This window comes from Giraffa tippelskirchi, chromosome 1, assembly GCF_054371585.1.
Source record: "Giraffa tippelskirchi isolate mGirTip1 chromosome 1, T2T-mGirTip1v1.2.pri, whole genome shotgun sequence".
NCBI lineage: Eukaryota > Metazoa > Chordata > Mammalia > Artiodactyla > Giraffidae > Giraffa > Giraffa tippelskirchi.
In genome coordinates this window covers 101,551,259-101,573,584 of record NC_137275.1, presented here as the reverse complement: position 1 = coordinate 101,573,584, position 22,326 = coordinate 101,551,259, and the positions used below count along the sequence as shown (strand labels likewise).

General features: G+C 38.0%; 1 protein-coding gene and 1 long non-coding RNA gene across 2 annotated transcripts in view; one reads left to right on the top strand and one right to left on the bottom strand.

Moving 5' to 3' along the window:
* LOC145504489 (uncharacterized) overlaps nt 1-22,326 on the top strand; it is a 205,581-nt gene that overhangs the window by 179,013 nt on the left and 4,242 nt on the right. The window contains exon 7 of the mRNA XM_081485427.1: nt 416-501. Coding sequence (XP_081341553.1) covers nt 416-466 — 51 coding nt within the window. The 3' untranslated portion in view covers nt 467-501. The remainder of the gene's footprint in view (nt 1-415; nt 502-22,326) is intronic.
* LOC145504494 (uncharacterized) overlaps nt 1-22,326 on the bottom strand; it is a 55,090-nt gene that overhangs the window by 28,907 nt on the left and 3,857 nt on the right. Inside the window, exon 2 of the long non-coding RNA XR_014052248.1 lies at nt 21,184-21,282. This is a non-coding gene — a long non-coding RNA (uncharacterized LOC145504494). The remainder of the gene's footprint in view (nt 1-21,183; nt 21,283-22,326) is intronic.

The following is a 22,326-nucleotide window of genomic DNA, read 5'->3' as shown; positions in this document are numbered from 1 at the left end:
TCATTTTTACTCTTTTTCCTACGTTGTTGTTGTTCAGTCACTAAGTCAAGTCTGATGTCTATACCATTTATCAAACGAAGTCCCTTTCGGCATTGTTATCTTCCAATAGGATTGTTCATTAATATTTCAACTTTCTCTTTCCTCTGTAGAGAAACAGCATAACCTTTCCCCCAGGGCTTTTGAACTCTTATGCCCCATGTTCAACCTCTGTATTGCTGTGAACCCCCAAGTTAGGGCTGAGGACATGAGCAGGGAGAGGGCAGTGCAGCATGCCCAGAGTGTGGTCTTTTTGAGACAGGAGTGTGAAAGGGCTATTTTAACGAGCTCAAGCACTGTAAGCCAAGCTCTTAGATTCAACTTCAACAATGTCTGACAGTTTTGACAATGAAGGAGTAACTTGACATTTTCTTCTTAGATACATAAGTGCCATCTCTCATCCAAGGAGGCTAGTGATTTCAAGAGTTGAAACTGAAGTACACTGTCTGTGGAACACATCATCAGGTGAGAAAACTGACCATCAAATAGCGCCAAACAGAAATGGCATTCTTCTGTAAAAGTTTGGAAAAATAGGCAAAGCTATTCTGAATAGGAGTGTATAAGGATGAAATTTGTAAGAATAAACAGCTTTGGAATTTTTAAAAATTCAGAAGTTTCAAAGAAATGATTCAAGGAATTCTAGCATCTGGTGGGAATGAATAGAGGTTATCTGTAATTTAATATGCATAAATTTGGATCATTTTTGAGACTAAAATTTCAAACCTAGAGGCTGGAATTTAAGTCTATTTAATTGTTCACTTTCAAAAGCCTGCATGTCCAAAATGGATCCCCATTTCTAACTGCATACAGTTATGGTGAGTTGGACAAAGTATTTGACCCTCAGTATACAGTAGAAGTGACAAATAGATTTAAGGGACTAGATCTGATAGACAGAGTGCCGGATGAACTATGGACAGAGGTTCGTGACATTGTACAGGAGACAGGCATCAAGACAATCGCCATGGAAAAGAAATGCAAAAAAGCAAAATGGCTGTCTGAGGAGGCCTTACAGATAGCTGGGAAGAGAAGAGAAGCGAAAAGCAAAGGAGAAAAGGAATGATATTCGCATCTGAATGTAGAGTTCCAAAGAATAGCAAGGAGAGATAAGAAAGCCTTCCTCACTGATCGATGCAAAGAAATAGAGGAAAACAACAGATTGGGAAAGACTAGAGAACTCTTCAAGAAAATTAGAAATACCAAAGGAACATTTCATGCAAAGATAGGCTCGATTAAGGACAGAAATGGTATGGACCTAACAGAAGCAGAAGATATAAGAAGAGGTGGCAAGAATACACAGAAGAACTGTACAAAAAAGATCTTCACGATCCAGATAATCACGATGGTGTGATCACTCACTTAGAACCAGACATCCTGGAATGTGAAGTCAAGTGGGCCTTAGAAAGCATCATTACGAACAAAGCTAGTGGAGGTGATGGAATTCCAGTTGAGCTATTTCAAATCCTAAAAGATGATGCTGTGAAAGTGCTGCACTCAATATGCCAGCAAATTTGGAAAACTCAGCAGTGGCCACAGGACTGGAAAAGGTCAGTTTTCATTCTAATCCCAAAGAAAGGCAATGCCAAAGAATGCTCAAACTACTGCACAATTGCACTCATCTCACATGCTAGTAAAGTAATGCTCAAAATTCTCCAAGACAGGCTTCAGCAATACGTGAACTGTGAACTTCCAGATGTTCAAGCTGGTTTTAGAAAAGGCAGAGGAACCAGAGATCAAATTGCCAATATCCACTGTATCATTGAAAAAGCAAGAGAGTTCCAGAAACACATCTATTTCTGCTTTATTGACTCTGCCAAAGCCTTTGACTGTGTGGATCACAATAAACTGTGGAAAATTCTGAAAGAGATAGGAATACCAGACCATCTGACCTGTCTCTTGAGAAACCTGTATGCAGGTCAGGAAGCAACAGTTAGAAGTGGACATGAAACAACAGACTGTTTCCAAATAGGAAAAGGAGTACGTCAAGGCTGTATATTGTCACCCTGCTTATTTACCTTATATGCAGAGTACATCATGAGAAATGCTGGGCTGGAAGAAACACAAGCTGGAATCAAGATTGCTGGGAGAAATATCAATAACCTCAGATATACGGATGACACCACCCTTATGGCAGAAAGTGAAGAAGAACTAAAGAGCCTCTTGATGAAAGTGAAAGATGAGAGTGAAAAAGTTGGCTTAAAGCTCAACATTCAGAAAACTAAGATCATGGCATCTGGTCCCATCACTTCATGAGAAATAGATGGGGAAATAGTAGAAACAGTGCCAGACTTTATTTTTTTGGGCTCCAAAATCACTGCTGATGGTGATTGCAGCCATGAAATTAAAAGACGCTTACTCCTTGGATGAAGGTTATGGCCAACCTAGATAGCATATTTAAAAGCAGAGACATTACTTTGCCAACAAAAGTCCATCTAGTCAAGGCTATGGTTTTTCCAGTGGTCATGTATGGATGTGAGAGTTGGACGATGAAGAAAGCTGAGTGCCGCAGAATTGATGGTTTTGAACTGTGGTGTTGGAGAAGACTCTTGAGAGTCCCTTGGGCTGCAAGGAGATCCAATCAATCCATCCTAAAGGAGATCAGTCCTGGGTGTTCATTGGAAGGACTGATGTTGAAGCTGAAACTCCAATACTTTGGCCACCTCATGTGAAGAGTTGACTCATTGGAAAAGACCCTAATGCTGGGAAGGATTAGGGGCAGGAGGAGAAGGGGTCAACAGAGGATGAGATGGTTGGATGGCATCACTGACTCGATGGACATGGGTTTGGGTAGACTCTGGGAGTTGGTGATGGACAGAGAGGCCGGCCGTGCTGCAATTCATGGGGTCGCAAAGAGTGGGACACGACCGAGCGACTGAACTGAGCTGATCCCAACTATAAATTAACATCTGTAGATTAGGAGTATTTATTATAAAATTACTTTCATAGAATAAATGACATTAGTTGCATAAAGAAATTAGAAAGTATCTGCTGTAAACATCCCATGCATGTTAGCTACCAGTTTTAATATTCACCAAAGCATATTTTGCAATAGCATGCATGGTTTATATACTTTATACATATTTCATATTTGCAAGTCAGTGATTGGCAGAAGCTCAGATAGTGTGTTTATTTGTTGTAATTTTGAACTGTGGTTATTTGAACAGAATTTGAGACCTAAGCTTCCCAAGTTTCATAGATGCTACAGACTCAAAACCATATGAAGTAAAATATACAAAATGTGGTCTGGAAATAATTTCTCCAGTCCCTTTCTATCTATATGTCATTCAAAACATTCTCTATCCTTATTTGGTTTTCAATATATGATGCATTTTCAGGAATTCAAGAGGTAATGCTGCTGCTGCTGCTAAGTCGCTTCAATTGTGTCCAACTCTGTGCGACCCCATAGACAGCAGCCCACCAGGCTCCCCTGTCCCTGGGATTCTCCAGACAAGAACACTGGAGTGGGTTGCCATTTCCTTCTCCAATGCATGAAAGTGAAAAGTGAAAGTGAAGTCGCTCAATCATGTCCGACTTGTAGCCACCCCATGGACTGCAGCCTACCCGGCTCCTCCGTCCATGGGATTTTACAGGCAAGAGTACTGGAGTGGAGTGCCATTGCCTTCTCCAACAAGAGATATTAGAAGAAGACAAAATATACATTAGGACTCAGCCATCTTGTTCGTCTGTTATTTCTAAGATGAAGGAGCAAGTGAATGGAAATGGAAAGTTACAGGTAATTCTCAATCATGAATTCCATCATTTCAAAAGAGACACAAAACAGAATCAAAGTTTTCAAAAAGTAAAACAAACGCCTGCAGAAATTCTCTTTGCTAAGAGAACACTTCTTTCCTGAACATGGTTACTAACAAAGAAGGTATTTAGTAAGTCTTACAAGAACAGAGGCTAAAAGTTACTGGTCTCTGCTGGAGTCATAAGTTAGTGTACCATAAGGTCTCTGACTTATGATAACAGATCTCTGATCAAAAATCTCTGATTTCTGATAACAGAAATCATGCCTGAGTAAAAGATTCATTCAAGTATGGGGTAACAGTGGAGGATACAGAAGGTCCTTTGGGTGTCACTTGAGAAGGCAGCTGTGCTATATTCTGGTTCTCTCTGAAGTTTGCTTTCAGGCAAGCACCAGATGGAATGCACATTAGATACATTTTCATCTGGAACATTTCCTGATGTCATTGTCCAGAGGTTTTCTTAGGCATCTTTACTATAACACTCTTGAGCTGAAATTTGATAGGAATAGAGAAAAGAGTTTCTTTTTATAATTTCTATACTGATGCTGGCAGCTCTGCCTTTCTTTTTTATTTTTAATGATCTCTTTCATTTACTTTCTTGTGGGAATAGAATATAGAGTATTTAATAGGTTGACATTGTGTTCAAAATTTAAATATAGATGACACTAAAATAACAGCACCAGTTACAACAGAATATTTATTGCTTGGAAAGTGAAGGAGTCAGATGGCATTGATTTCTGGCATAAGATACTATGACCCTCATCCATCTGTTCAGGGCCTGATGCAGAAATCAATACAATCTCTGCCTGGGGAAGCCCAAGGCATTCTCTGCATTTAGACATAGGACTTCCAGATTGCTATGTAATTAAAAAATAATCAAGCCATTCTAGAAGTTTCACTTCCCATCATACTCTAAAGAATTTTCCCTTAAAAAGAACTCTTTTGGATCAAATTGTGTTATTCAGTATTCTTTCATTTTTCTTTTCAATTCAATTATAGTGCAGTTATATTGATTATATCTCCTGAAACTCCCAGCTGAGTTCAAGTAAAAGTGCATTTGTAGACTGGTTTAAAATCTACCACTAGTAAAATATGACTCCTCTCAAAGTATCAATAAATATTTATGGTAGAATATTTCAAGGTTGTTAGGAAAGTGGGTCTGACCTCAGTTTGGGGCGGCAGGGGGCATTTGCATTGCTTTAAGAAATAGTCTAAAATTGTACAGATTTTGATTTTGTTAGAAATGTATCAAAATTGCTGATTTTTTTCCCTTGGACTAAAGACAAAATTATTAACTTACTAACAGACCAAAACAGTTTCAAAAGTTTTATTCTACTAAAATAATTTTATGTTTGCTAATGCAAAAGCCTGAGAATCTGAAATGTGGCTTTGTTTCAGCAATTCAATAACAAAACAAAACTTTTTCACAAATCTGAAAGGACTGTGTTGGCCTGAGTCAGAAAAATTGAAGTTTCATTGAAAGTGGAAGAAAGTGATGCATAATCCTTCATATGGTAAGGTCATAAACAGATTTTATTTTCCTCTTTGACCTAAGTGGATATTAAGAACATGATTTTGTGAATGCTGGAGACAACAGTTTCTGACAGACAACAGCACCTTTCCTGTTTAGCTGTGTTTCATGACATGTTCTGCTTTGGTGTGGTTTTTGATCTTTATATCAAGGTTTCTAGAAAAGTCATTATGCAAAAATATATAGTTGAAATAATAAATAATAAATGTGGTCCACTGGAGAAAGGAATGACAAACCACTTCAGTATTTTTGCCTTGAGAACCTCATGAACAGTATGAAAAGGCGAAAAGATAGGACACTGAAAGATGAACTTCCTAGGTTGGTGGGTACCCAATATGCTACTGGAAATCAGTGGAGAAATAACTCCACAAAGAATGAAGAGATGGAACCAAAGCAACAACAACACCCAGTTGTGGATGTGACTGGTGATGGAGTAAAGTCTGATGCCGTAAAGAGCAATATTGCATAGGAACCTGGAATGTTAGGTCCATGAATCAAGGCAAATTGGAAGTGGTCAAACAGGAGATGGCAAGAGTGAATGTCAACATTTTAGGAATCAGCGAACTAAGATGGACTGGAATGGGTGAATTTAACTCAGATGACCATTATATCTACTACCGTGGGCAAGAATCCCTTAGAAAAAATGGAGTAGCCCTCATAGTCAATCAAAGAGTCTGAAATGCAGTATTTGGATGCAATCTCAAAAACAACAGAATGACCTCTGCTTGTTTCCAAGGCAAACTAGTCAATATCATAGTAATCTGAGTCTATGCCCCAACCAGTAATGCTGAAGAAGCTGAGATTGAACGGTCCTATGAAGACCTACAAGACCTTTTAGAACTAACACCCAAAGAAGATTTCCTTTTCATTTTAGGGGACTGGAATGAAAAAGTAGGAAATCAAGAAACTCTGGAGTAACAGGCAAATTTGGCCTTGGAGTACAGAATTAAGCAGGGCAAAGGCTAATAGAGTTTTGCAAAGAGAACGCACAGGTCATAGCAAACAGCCTCTTCCAACAACACGAGAAGACTCTACACATGGACACCACCAGATGGTCAATACCGAAATCAGATTAATTATATTCTTTGCAGCCAAAGACGGAGAAGCTCTATAGAGTCAGCAAAAACAAGACCGGGAGCTGACTGTGGCTCAGATCATGAACTCTTTATTGCCACATTCAGACTTAAATTGAAGATTGTAGGGAAAGCCGTAAGATCATTCAAGTATGACCTAAATCAAATTCCTTATGATCATACAGTGGAAATGACAAATAAATTCAAGGGATTAGATCTGATAGACAGAGTGCCTGAAGAACTATGGATGGAGGTTCGTGACATTGTACGGGAGACAGGGATCAAGACCATCCCCAAGAAAAAAAAATGCAAAAAGGCAAAATGGCTGTCTGAGGAGGCCTTACAAATAGCTTAGAAAAGAAGAGAAGTGAAAGGCAAAGGAGAAAAGTGAAGATATACCCCTTTGAATGCAGAGTTTCAAAGAATAGCAAGGAGAGATAAGAAAGCCTTCATCAGTGATCAATGCAAAGAAATAGAGGAAAACAATAGAATGGGAAAGACTAGAGATCTCTTCAAGAAAATTAGAGATACCAAGGGAAAATTTCATGAAAAGGTGGGATTAATAAAGGACAGGAATGGTATGGCCCTAACAGAAGCAGAAGATATTAAAAAGAGGTTAAAAAAATACACAGAAGAACTGTACAAAAAAGATCTTCATGACCCAGATAATCACGATGGTGTGATCACTCGCCTAGAGCCAGACATCCTGGAATGTGAAGTCAAGTGGGCCTTAGAAAGCATCACTACGAACAAAGCTAGTGGAGGTGATGGAATTCCAGTTCAGCTATTTCAAATCCTAAAAGATGATGCTGTGAAAGTGCTGCCCTCAATATGCCAGCAAATCTGGAAAACTCAGCAGTGGCCACAGGACTGGAAAAGGTCAGTTTTCATTCAAAGGCAATGCCAAAGAATGCTCAAACTACTGCACAATTGTACTCATCTCACACGATAGCAAAGTAATGCTCAAAATTCTCCAAGAGATGCTTCAATAGTAAGTGAACCGTGAACTTCCAGATGTTCAAGCTGCTTTTAGAAAGGCAGAGGAACTAGAGATCAAATTGCCAACATCTGCTGGATCATCAAAAAAGCAAGAGAGTTCCAGAAACACATCTATTTCTGCTTTATTGACTCTGCCAAAGCCTTTGACTGTGTGGATCACAATAAACTGTGGAAAATTCTGTAACAGATGGGAATACCAGACCACCTGACCTGCCTCTTGAGAAACCTGTATGCAGGTCAGGAAGCAACAGTTAGAACTGGACATGAAACAACAGACTGGTTCCAAATCGGGAAAGGAGTACGTCAAAGCTGTATATTATCACCCTGCTTATTTAACTTATATGCAGTGTACATGATGAGAAACACTGGGCTGAATACAGCAGAAGCTGGAATCAAGATTGCTGGGAGAAATATCAATAACTTCAGATATGCAGATGACACCACCCTTATGGCAGAAAATGAAGAACTAAAGAGCCTCTTGATGAAAGTGAAAGAGGAGAGTGAAAAAGATGGCTTAAAATTCAACATTCAGAAAACGAAGATCATGGCATCTGGTCCCATCACTTCATGCCAAATAGATGGGGAAGCAATGGAAACAGTGACAGACTTTATTTTTTTTGGCCTCCAAAATCACTGCAGATGGTGACTGCAGCCATGAAATTAAAAGATGCTTCCTCTTTGGAAGAAAAGTTATGATTAACCTAGACAGCATATTAAAAATCAGAGGCATTACTTTGCCAACAAAGGTTTGTCTAGTCAAAGCTATGTTTTTTGCAGTAATCATGTGTGGATATGAGAGTTGGATTATAAAGAATGCTGAGCACTGAAGAACTGATGCTTTTGAACTGTGGTGTTGAAGAAGACTCTTGAGAGTCCCTTGGACAGCAAGGAGATTGAACCAGTCAATTCTAAAGAAATCCAGTCCTGAATATTCAGTGGAAGAGCTGAAGCTGAAATTCCATTATTTGGCCCCTGATATGAAGAGCTGACTCATTTGAAAAGACTCCGTTGCTGGGAAAAATGGCAGGAGGGAGGAGAAAGGGATGGCAGAGGATGAACTGGTTGGATGGCATCACCAACTCAAGGGACATGAGTTTGAGTAAACTCCGGGAGTTGCTGATGGACAGGGAGGCCTGGCGTTCTGCAGTCCATGGGGTCACAAAGAGTGGAACACGACTGAGCGACTGAACTGTACTGAGGAAATAATAATTGATGGAAGTGTCGAATTTTTTGTGAATGCATTCACAATAATCTTTGTAAAGTATTTATTATAGAAACATTTGTTTGAAAAAATGTGGTTATGTAATAGTTTTTGTAAATAAATAGTTCCTTTCAAAGAAATGACAACTCAAGAAAAATGCAGAATTGTCCACGATCCAGATGCCTATGTCATAAGTAGATCACTTGTTTGTATTAGCATCCATTTCACTTTAGTGTAGATCAACACCACTATAACTCCTTGAATTAAAAAGTTTAGGATGTACTTGGATATGATGCCAGTAGTCTGAGAATAGGTGTGATAGATTCTCATCACTTTTAGTAGTTAAACTTCATAAAAGCACTCTGAGCTCTGAATGAATGAATATTGAATCATTGTTCCTGGGCTTCCTTGGTAGCTCAGGGGTAAAAAATCCACCTGCCAATGCAGGAGACTCAGATTTGATCCCTGGGCCAAGAAGATCCCCTGGAGAAGGAAATGGCAACCATTCCAGTATTCTTGCCTGGAGAATCTCATGGACAGAGGAGCCTGGTGGGCTACAGTCCATGGGGTTGCAAAGAGTCACATACAACTGAGTGACTGAGCACATATGCATGCAGGAATCATTGCTCCTAGAAGAAATACAGGGTTAGGTTCCTGCAGCCTCTGTTCACACGATGTTAATCAGCTGACTAATGCATAACCTTGCTTTGTGTGTATAGACACTTTATTTGTATAGATATTATTGATTCCCTAACACTGAACTCAAAGCCAGCAGCACTATAATTTGTGCCTGATGAAACTTATCCCACACATGGTTTCTCCATAATGTGCATCACAGCCTTCCTGAGTTTAGGAACACTAGAGAGTATTTCAGCACTACACCTGGGGGCCAAACACTGATTTTTTAAATAGAAAAATCATCACTGAAGTCCTCAAAAATGTGAAAAATATGACTCTACATAGACCACAAAAGGATACTTATTTACAATATAAGAGTTAAAATGACTGGGCAGACCATTGCCTTGTTTGACCTCAGCTAGGAGTATATGTGTCAGGTGACTCATTTTGTTTTCTGCTTTGTGCGTGTCCAAAAATGATCTGAAAACACCTGAGTATTAATTTGAGGGTTACAAATAAATTTTAGTAAGTAGGTGAATTCCCAATACAGAATTCAAAAATAATGAGGATTGACTGTAATAGGATAAATCTCAATAGTTTTCATCCTCGTTATATATTCAAGTTGTTCACAGAATGCTGTCTTTATGGTTGTAATCTGAATTTTACAAAAAAAAATTCTAATGCAACGTTTTGACATGGAAATAGAAAGTAGAGATAACAAAGATTCTTACTTTACCATATTGCATTTGGTGATGCTACATGATTGAACTCTAGGCAAGTTGTCTAGTAGGCAGAGAAAATTACTTTCTTGCAAAAATTCTTTAAATTCAGCCATGCTTTCAGATTACTACTCAAAAGTTTTAGTTTTTATAAGGGTGAATATACATTCAAGTCAATGAAAATCTCAGTGGAACATGATATGATTGTTAAAGTGCAAAATTGCCAGATCTATGTATCTTTTACTAAAAAAATAATAGTGAATTAACACACATGAAGCTCAGATGGTAAAGAATATGCCACAATGCGGGATACCCAGGTTTGATCCCTGGGTGGGAAGATCCCCTGGAGAAGGGAAAGGCAACCCACTCCAGTATTCTTGCCTAGAGAATTCCATGGACAGAGGAGCCTGGTGGGCTATAGTCCATGGGGTCGCAAACACTCAGACACGACTGAGTGACTGAAACTTTCACTTTCAATGCATGAGAAGAACAAATAATATAAGACAGAGGTTTTTCATAGTTAAGTTGCTACTCCAAATCTGATTAAATTGGTAGTAACTAAAAATTGTTCCCATCTGTTTAGTAGCTATAATTAACCTGCTGCTGGTATAAAGTCTCTTCCTAGTGGACCGGTGGCAGGGAGTAAAAAGACCATTTGTGAAAAGACTTCCACTGATGCTCACTGCCAGCCTTTAAATAGCCAAGAGTTGAACAAGAAAAAGATTGATGTTAATTTTTTCAGAGCAAGATGAAAACATATTAGTGAACAGGATCTGAATTATTTTCAATCTTCTTACAAATATTATTCATTAGACTAAAATTTTGAGAATGACTGAGAAATATAAATTGTTGACTGCGGACTCAGGCATTGCACATTGCAAACCTCACTTACTTTTACTAAGGCAAGTATTGTTTGTAAACAATCCTCTGCTTTGTGGTTTGGGTGAAGAGTGGAGTTTCTATTTAATAATAAATACTTCACAGATTTAGTTTATATGGTATAAATTGATGATTACACTGTATATTCATAATTTGAGTTTCCAAGTTTTGAATGCAAAATTAATATAATAAAAATTACAATAAAAACTTATATTTTAAAACAAAAATATGTAGCAATTGCTTCTATATCTTGCAGTAATTTTCAGGTACACGAATAAATTTTTATGGATCTTGATTTTACAAGTTAAGTAGTTAAAAATTTTCAGTTTTCCAGAATAATGAATAATTTAAATATGATTTAGACGTGCTATATATAGAAAACATATATAAAGGCTCATCTAAGCTATACTATAAGAAAGAATTCTCATTTTAAAGTGCTTTAATAGCAAAACACAAGTCACATGTAACAAAAAACAAACTATCAAAATCTATGACCTTGTTCTTTTGGGGAAGATAAAAAATTAAATTACCTAAGTCTTTCTTTTCCAGTGGGATAGGATTGGCAATGAAAGTGAAAGTGATAGTCGCTCTGTCTTGTCTGACTCTTTGCAACCCCGTGGACTATACAGTCTTTGGAATTCTCCAGGCCAGAATACTGGCATGGGTAGCCATTCCCTTCTTCAGGGGATCTTCCCAACCCAGGGATTGAACCCAGATCTCCCGCATTGCAGTGGATTCTTTACCAGCTGAGCCACCAGGGAAGCAAGACTGGCAATAGTAGTCTGTGTTTGAAGGTCAACTCTCCATTAAGTCTAATTCTGGTGAGATCAGTCATCACAAGTAACCTGACTTAGAATGTCATCCTTGTCACCTGCTATAGATCAGATCAGAGCATTTGTCTGTTTTTTCCTAGACTGATATCACTATTTCTGATTGTGAAAGTTAAATCTAAAGACCACAAGAACTGCTTTCAAAATCCCAGTGACACTATGGTCATGACCAACAGAGTTCCTATTAGTTCTCATTCGGACAACCGCACTAAAACTTCATATCTTCCTCAGTAAAACTCCAGGATTTGGTGAATCAGTGTTTTGCATTTAGCCATGCCTCACTGAACTAACTAGAGAAATTGAAGATAAAACTTTCTACATAATTTCTAACTTATCTGCATAGTTTGATCAAATTGAACACTTAAGAAAAAAGACTTAGAAAAGAAGAAGGATGGAGGGACACAAACCAAAATGAAATATATGAGACTTCTGGTTCAGTTCTTCATTCTGACATGAAAAGAAGAAAAAGCAGGGAAAACTGAAAGTCAGGTGTCTTTTGGACCCATCAGAGATCTGATCTTTGGGCAAATGCTCACCCTAAACTCTGAAGAGTCAGACGCAGGAAGAGACAGGTAGCTCCTGAGATTCGCTTACCTGGAGCAGAAACCTATGGAATTTAAATGATGGTAGGAAAAGTTTAGTGGCTAATTTGAAATATTGCTGGGCCTGAATGTGGGCTAACATCAGAGTGAAAAAAAAACCCCAGTTGCTGCAGTCAGTAGGGGGGTCTTGCACTTCATCAGTGTTTCACTCCAGGAACCCACCAAGTTATCCCAATGAGCCTTTGAGAAACAACTCCTCCTGGCCCTGGTTGGAGGAGGGGTATAATAATCATTCTCAAAACTCCCTCGGGCTTGTTTCACTACAAATCCTGGGCCCCAGGGGGAATGAATTTGCCAGAGAACAAATTCTGAAAACTTATCACAGCTAAGGGTAGCAAAGTCACCAAGATTCAACTTTCCTGTCTCACCTAGGGGAAAAAATAGCAGACAAACATAAACAACAAAAAATTATTCAAAACAAAATAAAAAATCAAACTCGACATGGAAGAGGGTTTTAAGAAAATATATTGCGAATACTGTAGCAGGGAAGAGTATAAGTAAAGAGAGAAACAAGTTATATCCCTGGAGGAGGGATAGACCTGCTTGTGAAGACTACACCCTCAAGACACTGGCTCACTAAAAGACTGAGTCTTAATTGGAATGTTATTGAATGTGCCCTCTTCCCCATGAGGCATCATCACACCCAAAGACCTCTAGTATATGAAGAGTAGGTTATAGCTGAAAGAGTTGCAAGATGCAGACTGTCTCTGAGCAATAAGAAGAAGCCAAAAATCCCAAGTCAGAAAGAAAAACCAACACTAGAAGAATTTGAAGTCTCTGGTACCTATAGCTGTAACAAAACTTACACACAACTCAGCTCCTAACCATTTAACGTAAATCTTTATACTGAAGTCCTATTTATTTGAGTATCTATTACCTGATACAACATGTCCAACTTTCAAAAAAATTTCCAAGGTAAGCTAAAAGGCAATAAAAATACATTTTGAGGACCAGAGCAAGCCTCAGAACTACACCCAGAAAGGACACAGGTGTTGGGACTATCACACAAGGAATTTAGCATAGCTATGATTAATATATAAATAACCCTAATGGAAAAATTCAATAACATGTGAGACCAGATGGATAATGTCAGCAGAGAGAAGGAAAGTCTCTAAGAAAGAACCAAAAGGAAATGCAAGAAAAATAAACAGAAGCCTTTGACAGGTTTATTAGATTTCTCACAGCTGAGGAAATAATGAGTGAACTTGAAGGTAGCTCAGTAGAAACTTCCTAAACTGAAACACAAAGAGGAAAGAAAAATAAAAGAAAGATGAACAGATATATCCAGAATGTGTGGGACAGCAATAAAAGGTATACAAACTTGAAATACCAGAAGGAGAAAAAAGAGAGAGAACAAGGCAAAATAAATATTTGAATAATTATGGACTGAGAATTTTACAAAATTAGTTAGGGATACCAAACTACAGTTCCAGGAAGCTCAGGGAACATCAAGTAAGATAAACAGAAAACAAAGAATGTTGTGATCTCAAAACCCTGTTCTATCACTTTTCTCAAAATATGGTAAATATTTATTTTTTCCTTTCAGCACAAATATTTTGTTAAATGAATATAATGCTAATGGTCCATCTTGGAACGTGATCTGCTAACTATTAGCTGTTATATCAGTATTTGTTGTTGCTGTTCAGTCACTAAGTTGTGTCAGACTCTTTGGTACTCCATGGACTGCAGCACAGCATGAATTCCCTGTCCTACTCTATCCCCCAATGTGCATGGTGAATCACATCAGTCGTGTCCGACTCTTTGTGACCCCATGGACTGTAGTCTGCCAGGCTCCTCTGTCCATGGGATTCTCTAGGCAAGAGTACTGGAGTGGGGTGCCACGCCCTCCTCCAGGGGATCTTCCCAACCCAGGGATCAAACCTGCATCTCTTATGTCTCCTGCATTGGCAAGCATATTCCTTACAGTTGACTCAAATTCATGTCCATTGAGTTGGTGGTGCTATCTAACAATCTCATTCTTTGCTGCCCTTCTGCTTTACCTTGTTTTATTGTGCTTTGCAGATAGCATGTTATTTACAAATTGAGGTATGTGGCAACCCTGCATAGCGCAGGGCTAGAGGTGCCATTTTTCTAAGAGCATTTGCTCACTTGGTTTCTCTGTGTCACATTTTGGTAATTCTCAATATTTCAAACCCTCCGCCAACAAAAAGACTGCAGCTCACTGAAGGCTCAGATTATGGTTTGTACTTTCAAGCAATGAAATATTTTTAATTAAGGTATGTACATTTTTTAGACACTGCCATTACACACTTAATAGACTATACTATACCGTAAACATAACTTTTATATGCACTGAGAAACCAAAAATTTTGTGTGACTTGCTTTATAGCAATATTCACTTTATTGTTGTGATCTGAAACGTAATCCACATTATCCCCAAAGTTATTTCTGTATGGGCTCTGAAGTTACCATCTGTACAAACAGGATATATATCACAGTACTCTCCCTGTCCATTTAAGTAGAACCTGTTGCAGATTGATTTATTTCCTTCAAGATTTATTCAAAGAGTGCTTAACTTTTATTGGTTTTTACCTCCAAAATCCAACTTATTTTTAAAACCACTCAAGGAAGCTGGGTTACTATATCACCATAGTCTCAGCTGCATTGTCTCATCTATGGACAAGAAACTTAGCAATAAAAAGGGATTAAAGTACTCTGTGACCAAGTCTTATTTAGCAATACAAATGATCTCTGATACATTTACTTTAAAATACCATGTTCTGTAGCTAACACTGTGTAAGAATGACCTCATATTATTTTTCAAGGTGAGATTATCATAAACCATATTCTAGAACATCTAGTACACAAGCATATTTATTCTCCATATATTATTTGCCAACTGCCTGCCTTTCATTCCCACCCAAATGGGATAATTACAAGAAAACTTAAGAAAATTATTAGAACATGCCTGATATATGTGGATTTCACATTTTTATACTATTACATGGCAAAAAGCCATGTTTCTTATTAAAAAGAATTTATAATTAGATTTTTACCGAAGTATGAATTCTCAAGAAGAGGTTCTGTGTATATATATTCCCCCAAGAGCTTGAATATTTAGAGGATATTTTTTTTTAACTGAGTAATTTTGGGGAATTTTGTTTCCAAATGAATGATGATGCCTTCAAAGTAGTTATTTTGAGTTGTATCATTTTAATTTATTCAGGCAATATAAGAAAACCTCATTCTAAAGTTTTTTAGAACTTCACTTATAAAAAATATATTTTGGATGTTCTTTTTGATAGCTATGTGTAGTAATTTGCAAGAAACTTTTCCATTCTTTGCCTCTAGTTCTACTTTCCAGCAGAAAAAATGATCCTGTAGTAGGTGTCTCTTAATCGGTCCATGGAATCATCAGTCTCAGTGTTGGTAGAGACTATAGAAGCAACTTTACCCAGCATTCTCATTCCTCCATTTAATTGATGAAAAATTGAGGTTCAAAGTCAGGAAATGGCTTCTCCAAGTTCAAGAAAATTCTGATATTAGCTAATTAAAACAGAATTAATTAGAAATAGAATTTATTTATGAATTGTTAGAAGTAGCAAATCAAGAAAAAAAATTAAAAGAATTTGATGGCCATAAAAACTATTTACCTTATAGCTCTAAGAAACTATTCAGAGATCTATTTAGAACAACTCATTTATTTTACAAATTAAGATAAATTAAAAAAAACTCACAGAAGTGAGTTAAAACACAAATTGAGTGATGTCATATTAGGAAATATGTAGGGTCTTGTTTTTCTCACAGGTAAATGTTGTGTCTTTTCAACTGAACATGGAGAATGCCGGGAAGGGGAACACATGTAAACCCATGGCTGATTCATGTCAATGTATGGCAAAAACTATTACAATATTGTAAAGTAATTAGCCCCCAACTAAAATAAATAAATGTATAAAAAAAATAAATAAATAAATAAATAAATAAATATAATTTTCATCTGATTCCTCACTAATCATTTTAATACTATTCTCAACACTGAAAAAACTTTAAGAAAATACTAACTTTAAAATTCTTCTGACTCCAATATAAAATAAAAATTAAATTAAAAAAGTACAGTTCTTCTGAAGTTAATCCTGAATGAACAATCAGAATGGCACAGGGAGCTCTTAGAAGTTAAGATCAGAATTTCAGAATTTAGAGTTAGGATTTGGATTGTCTATACAGATATATTCTAAAGGCACATATTTTAAACAAATACTTTATTTGAAATCAGGCATCAGCTGATTATCCTAGTTCAAGTCTCCCTTGACCTTGAGAGTGCATCTGCTTTTAGAATTGAGATAAATTAACAGAACTTGGCAGTTTGTTCCAAAGGAATCTCTCTGTTTGAATTTCCTACCTGACATATAATCTTACAAGTGTCACAATAAAACAGCTTCATATGTAGTGAACAAAATATTACCAGCAATATCCTACCTTTCTTTCAGTATATATTTAAATACCCAATGTTTGAATAATTAAAAGAGAAAATGCTTTAAGATAAAGAACCATTTCAACAAATATGTCTGTAATTATTTCTTCTAGTGGTACAGAAAAAAAAAAAAAAACTCCTTCTAGGTCTTTCCTCCCTTTCTTTCTCTTTTAAAAATAATTAGGCATATTGGATTTATATAACTTTTTTTTCCTAAAATTCTTCATTTGTACAATGCCTCATAATTTCTACCCACTTTTAGACATTTTAAATGAGCTCCACAAAGGAGCATTTGAAGAGGAGCACTTCTGTTGTGGCTTTTAGCAGGCAATGTGAATGAAAATTACGAGAGCAATGTCATTAGATAGTAATCATTTTCATTTTAAAAATTTGCTCTACTAGAGTGGAGGGTTTGGAGATTATTGTTAGTTTGTCAGTAGAGAATAGTCTCTCTTCCTGAAAAACACCCTCTTCTGCAATTTAAGAAATAATTTTTTTCTTTTATGAAAAGGAATTCAATAAGGAGAACAATTCACTGGTCTTTATAATAGAATTACAGAATAGCAGCTATGGCTGGAGAGGCAAGCTGACTACTACTGTGGTGATTGCTGAAGCTATTTTAGGAATAGCCTCTGTTAACTCCTGTTAAAGCTTCGGTGCTGAATGACAGTACAAGTCTTCTGTCTGAGATAGCACTGACTTAAAGGGACCACCGACTGCAAGAACATTGTAAGTTGACCTTTCTGGTTGGTGTGCATCAACTTGGATGCTTCTGGCTCTAAATAACAAAATGCCAACACAAACTGTCTTAAACAGTAAGGAAATATCAAAAGTTGTGTGGGTTCACATTTGTTAGATTCAGCAGCTCAGTTATATCGTTAAGGACTCAGATTTCCTCCATCTCTCCAGTCTATGTTGTAGAACACTCATTTCTTCCTGAGGTCTGTCCCCTGGGGTAAAATGGCCGTGTTTTGTCCTAGTCTTAGCCTAAGGAAAACCAGCTTTACCAGTGCTTATGGTTCTTAGTGAGGTTGCAAGACACCCCCAGCAATAACCATCAGGAAACTTTGGGGGGATAAAAAGAGAAAGGTTTATTATGTACAGGTCCTGGAAATTGCATTGCACACCTGAAGCCACACAGAGAGGTTAAAGGGAAAAGTGAGAGAGACAGAGGGCGTGTGCCTGCTGGGGTTCTGCTTTTATTGGGGTCTAGGGTAGAGGCCAAGGATTTCTCAGGTTCACTCTGTATGGGTGAATAAAACCTAATAAGAAGGAATTCAGAGCATGAGAAGAGAAAAAGCAAGAGCCCAGATGGCCAGTTACCAGAAATCAACCAAGAGATGTAAAACAAAGCACCCTGGGGTGTGGAGGGCAACCTGGCTCTTTATCTAGTCCTGCAGCTGCAGTGTGGTCATCGGAGAAAGACAGCCATTTTTGAAGAGGATGCCTCTGCAACCAAAGGTTATTTCAGGCAGTTGCATTACAAAAAGGAAAAATCAGCTGTCAGGGCATAAACTACAGACAGCAGTAAGTCAGTGGACTTCTTGTGTCCACGTCTCCCCTTTCACATCTATAGAATACATTGACCCTTATATATATATATATATATTTTTTTTTTTTTAATAGGAATGCTCTTTTTTTTATGTGAAGATTTTTTAAATTATCTATTTATTTATTTTTGGCTGTGCTGGGTCTTGGTTGCCGCCAAGGCTTTCTTTTGTTATGGAGAGCAGGGGCAGAGGGCTTCTCATTGCTGCAGCTTCTCTTGTGGGGGAGCAGGGGCTCTGGGCACATGGGCTTCAGTCATTGCAGCATGTGGGCTCAACAGGTGCTTTTCTAGGATCCTAGAGCACAGGCTCCGTAGTTCCGGTGGACAAGCTTAGTTGCCACTCAGCATGTGGGATCTTCCCAGATCAGAGATCGAAGCCCTGTCTTCTACATTGACAGGAAGATTCTTTACCATTTACTTAGCTACCAGAGAAACCTTTCTCTTATATTCTAACTTAACACAAGTCACTTGCCTCTTGCTGGGGAAAAACGCTGCCGTGACTACTCTGGGCTCCTCCACCAGTTACTGGTAAAGGAAGGGGGTATTGTGACTGGTTTTGCTAATTAGAACCATTACTGGATCTGGAATCACCTCCCCAAACTATGTGATTTTATCAGTGAAGAAAGGTTAGAATGAATATTGGAGACTCAAATACAGTTAGATCATTTATCCTGTTTAACAGTCTCCTCTTTTAGATGAACATAAACAAAAGAATTTAAGAAAAGCTATTAAGAGGATAAGCATATGAATACTTTGGAAAGCCACAGGGCTCTAAACTTCTTTTATTTTTAATAAAGGTTATCATTTTGCACATAAACCCCCCATTTCCCTAATGGGAGACAAACAATAATGATTAAATATGCCATTAAATTCCAGTTTAGAATTTTTTTCCTCAGCCTAAATGAGTGCCTTTTGGGTAGTTTATTCAATAAATTCAAAGTTTAACTCCTCATCACATCTGCCTCTCCAGCCTCCTGGGGTCCTGCCTATTTTCCTCCTCTTCTGAGTAGCATTTGCATTCGGGGGAAAGCAACATTTCCTCAAGTTGTTGGCAGGTGGCCTTTTTTGCACAAAGCCATTTGTGCAACTTAGTTATGACTATTACTGCTGGGTTTTGGGTTAGAATCTGTTCTCACTGCCTCAGAGCTGGAGACTTAAGTCCGCTCTCTGAGCAAGACTGTTGCTCCCAAAAGCTGGGCTGTTGCTCTTTGTTGACCAGGAACCACTCAAGCACTGGATGATGCAGATTCTATTCTATCTGGCTGTAACTTTTATTCAGTCCCTGGCTCTGGCGGTTTCCCTTATATCTTCAAATGTTGCATCACATGGCTCCTTGCTGTTGGGACATTCCTGGTATTTCAACCAGGACTTGCTTGGAATTGTGAATCTTTGGGTAGCCACCAAAGACCATTTAGGGAGTTCAGAAGACCCTTGGAGCTTTTCATGGAGGACCATGGCATTAGCATGGGGTTGGATGAGCAAGAGCCAATTTTCTTGGATGAGCTCTTCTAGGACATTAACTCTGGCATGGACCTGAGGGGATTAGCCTAATCCCTGAGAGGGTGGCTCATAGAAGCCTGGAGAAAGCAATAGCCCATACTGAGTAACATGAAGTGCCTGAGTTACTGTGGAAGATGGTGAGGATGGGATTAAAGGGCTCAGAGAGACAGGACTGTTGCTTTGCATATATTATGTGAAGCCACAAGATCCACAGAGTATATTTAAGAGACGATCCAGAAGATATATCATTCCTGAAGCACATCAGGAATATGTTGCCTGAGAAAACCATCAGCATCACTAGGAAATCCTGGGGTGGCTCTTATCCACGGGATAGGACCAGCATTATTGATAGGAAAAGTGATCACAGAGCCTGGCTAAGGGGACAATGAGGCCCTATAGAGACAGAGGCCAGACATGGCACTTCACCACCAGATGCCAGGGGTTACAACTGTTGTAACAAGTTTGGCAACATTTGTTTTTTTAAGTCACTAAAATCTTGATGCATGTTTGTTTTAGCACTAGGATTCTCCTAACACAGAAATTTGAGCTTTAAAGGGGCTTCCATAATAGAAAGCTAATAGATATTTTGTATTAACTGAGACATTGGATGCCAGATGGTGAGGAAATGTGAGAACTCTCATTTAGTTAGTAATTCATTTTGGGAAATCAGATTTTTTGTGCAAGAGAGCTAATTAAGATCCTAAATCTTATTTTGTTTAAAGGAAAAAATGAGAAAGAATTAATAAGCTTAATAGAAACCCTAAATTAACATTAACCCTAAAACCCCTATCAATTTCCTTAAACATAACTTAAAATTAGTAAAATGCCTGTATAGAGATAAAAATTATCTTGCTTAGATGAAAAAGATTAAAATTATTACTTACTGATAACTAATTGCTTTGCATGTTAAAATGTGTTTAGTTTGTGTTCCATTGATATACAAAATGATCTTCAATATGCTTACATAGAATTCTGACATTCTATCAGTTATGTTTAAAATGTATCTTAAGATTTACTTGCATTTTTTTGATTGTTGTTTAAAATGTTATATTGAGTTAAGGAAACATAAGTATATATTTTTTTCCATTAAAAATATAAGAGGAAAAATGATTTACTGAGAGATATACCTATTAAGTATGTGTACTGAAAACAAGATGTTTCTACTGGGGAAACATTTAACTGGAAGACATTTTTCAGATTATGCCTGTAAATTGCACAGGATGAAAGCTGGAGATACTAGTTATGTACTGAAAAGGTAATGGGATCAATCCCATCAGTCAGTTTGGAAATTTTTCAGAGTCAGGATACAGGATAGAGTAAACTAGAATTGTAAGAGAAAGTGATCAGCAATGTTTAAATTTGAAAGGATCTTGGTGTCACACATTTTCAAACCTGGTGGAAACCAATACCAGGTAGTTACTAGTCAAATAAAACTTTTCTTTCTGTCCTATAACCACTTTTCACTCACCTTCCTCCAACACTGAAGGCTTCAGAATTCACAAGGTAGGAGTGGGTGGAAGCGGGGTGAGAGAGACCATGGCAAGCTCCCAGTCTTCTTTGTTCCAAGCTAGAAAAGTGGAGAAGTTTTAACTTTGAATAACTTTCCCACATATTCGGAAGTAATTACTTGACACAGTCTTGTCACGCTTCTGTGATTTATTTTGAACTGTAGTGGATTTACAATACTGTGTTAGTTTCAGGTGTTCAATAAAGTGATTCCATTCTTTTTTTTTTCTGATTGTGTTCCATTTAGGTTATTACAGGATATTGAATGTAGCTCCCTGTACTATACAGTAAGTCCTTATTGCTTATCTATTTTGTGTGTAGTAGTGTGTATCTGTTAATTCCATATTCCTAATTTGTCCCTCCCTCCCTCTCCCCTTTTTTAACCATAAGCTTACTTTCTAAGTCTGTGAGCCTGTTTCTGTTTTGTATAATTATTCATTTGTATTATTTTTAGTCCCACATATAATTGATATCAGGGGCTTTCCCGGTGGCTCAGAGGTAAAGAATCTGCAAATCTGCCTGCAGTGCAGGAACCGTAGGAGATGCTGGTTCATTCCCTGAGTTGGGAAAATCCCCTGGAGGAGGGCATGGCAACCCACTCAACACTCCTGCCTGGAGAATCCCCATGGACAGAGGAGCCTGGCAGACTATAGTCCAAAGGGTTGCATAGAGTTGGACATGACTGAAGTGACTTAACACACTCAAATGGAACCATGTGAGATTTGTCTTTCTCTGTCTGACTTCAGTAAGTATAATCTTCTCTTGAAGCTCCTCTTCCCTTCCTATCTGTGCACCCCTCTCCTGCGATTCTGTGCATAAGGATGCTGTCAGGTATCTGGCCTGGAATGGTGCTTTTGTTAGCTCAAGTTTTCGGCAGCTCACTCCACCCCAGCCCCCTCTTGGTTTTCAGTGCCCTTCGGGATGCCTTCTCGCAGGAAATAAGGATGTCTTACCCATTTTTTCCTCTTGTTCTTTTTCCTTATTTGCTCAAGATGTTATTGATCTTCCACCCCACCCACCCCCCTCACCTGCCCCGTAGAGGCTTTTCTGTGCCTCTCCATTTAATCAGTACTTTCTTTCCCTTCCCTAGTTCTTTCCAGGCACA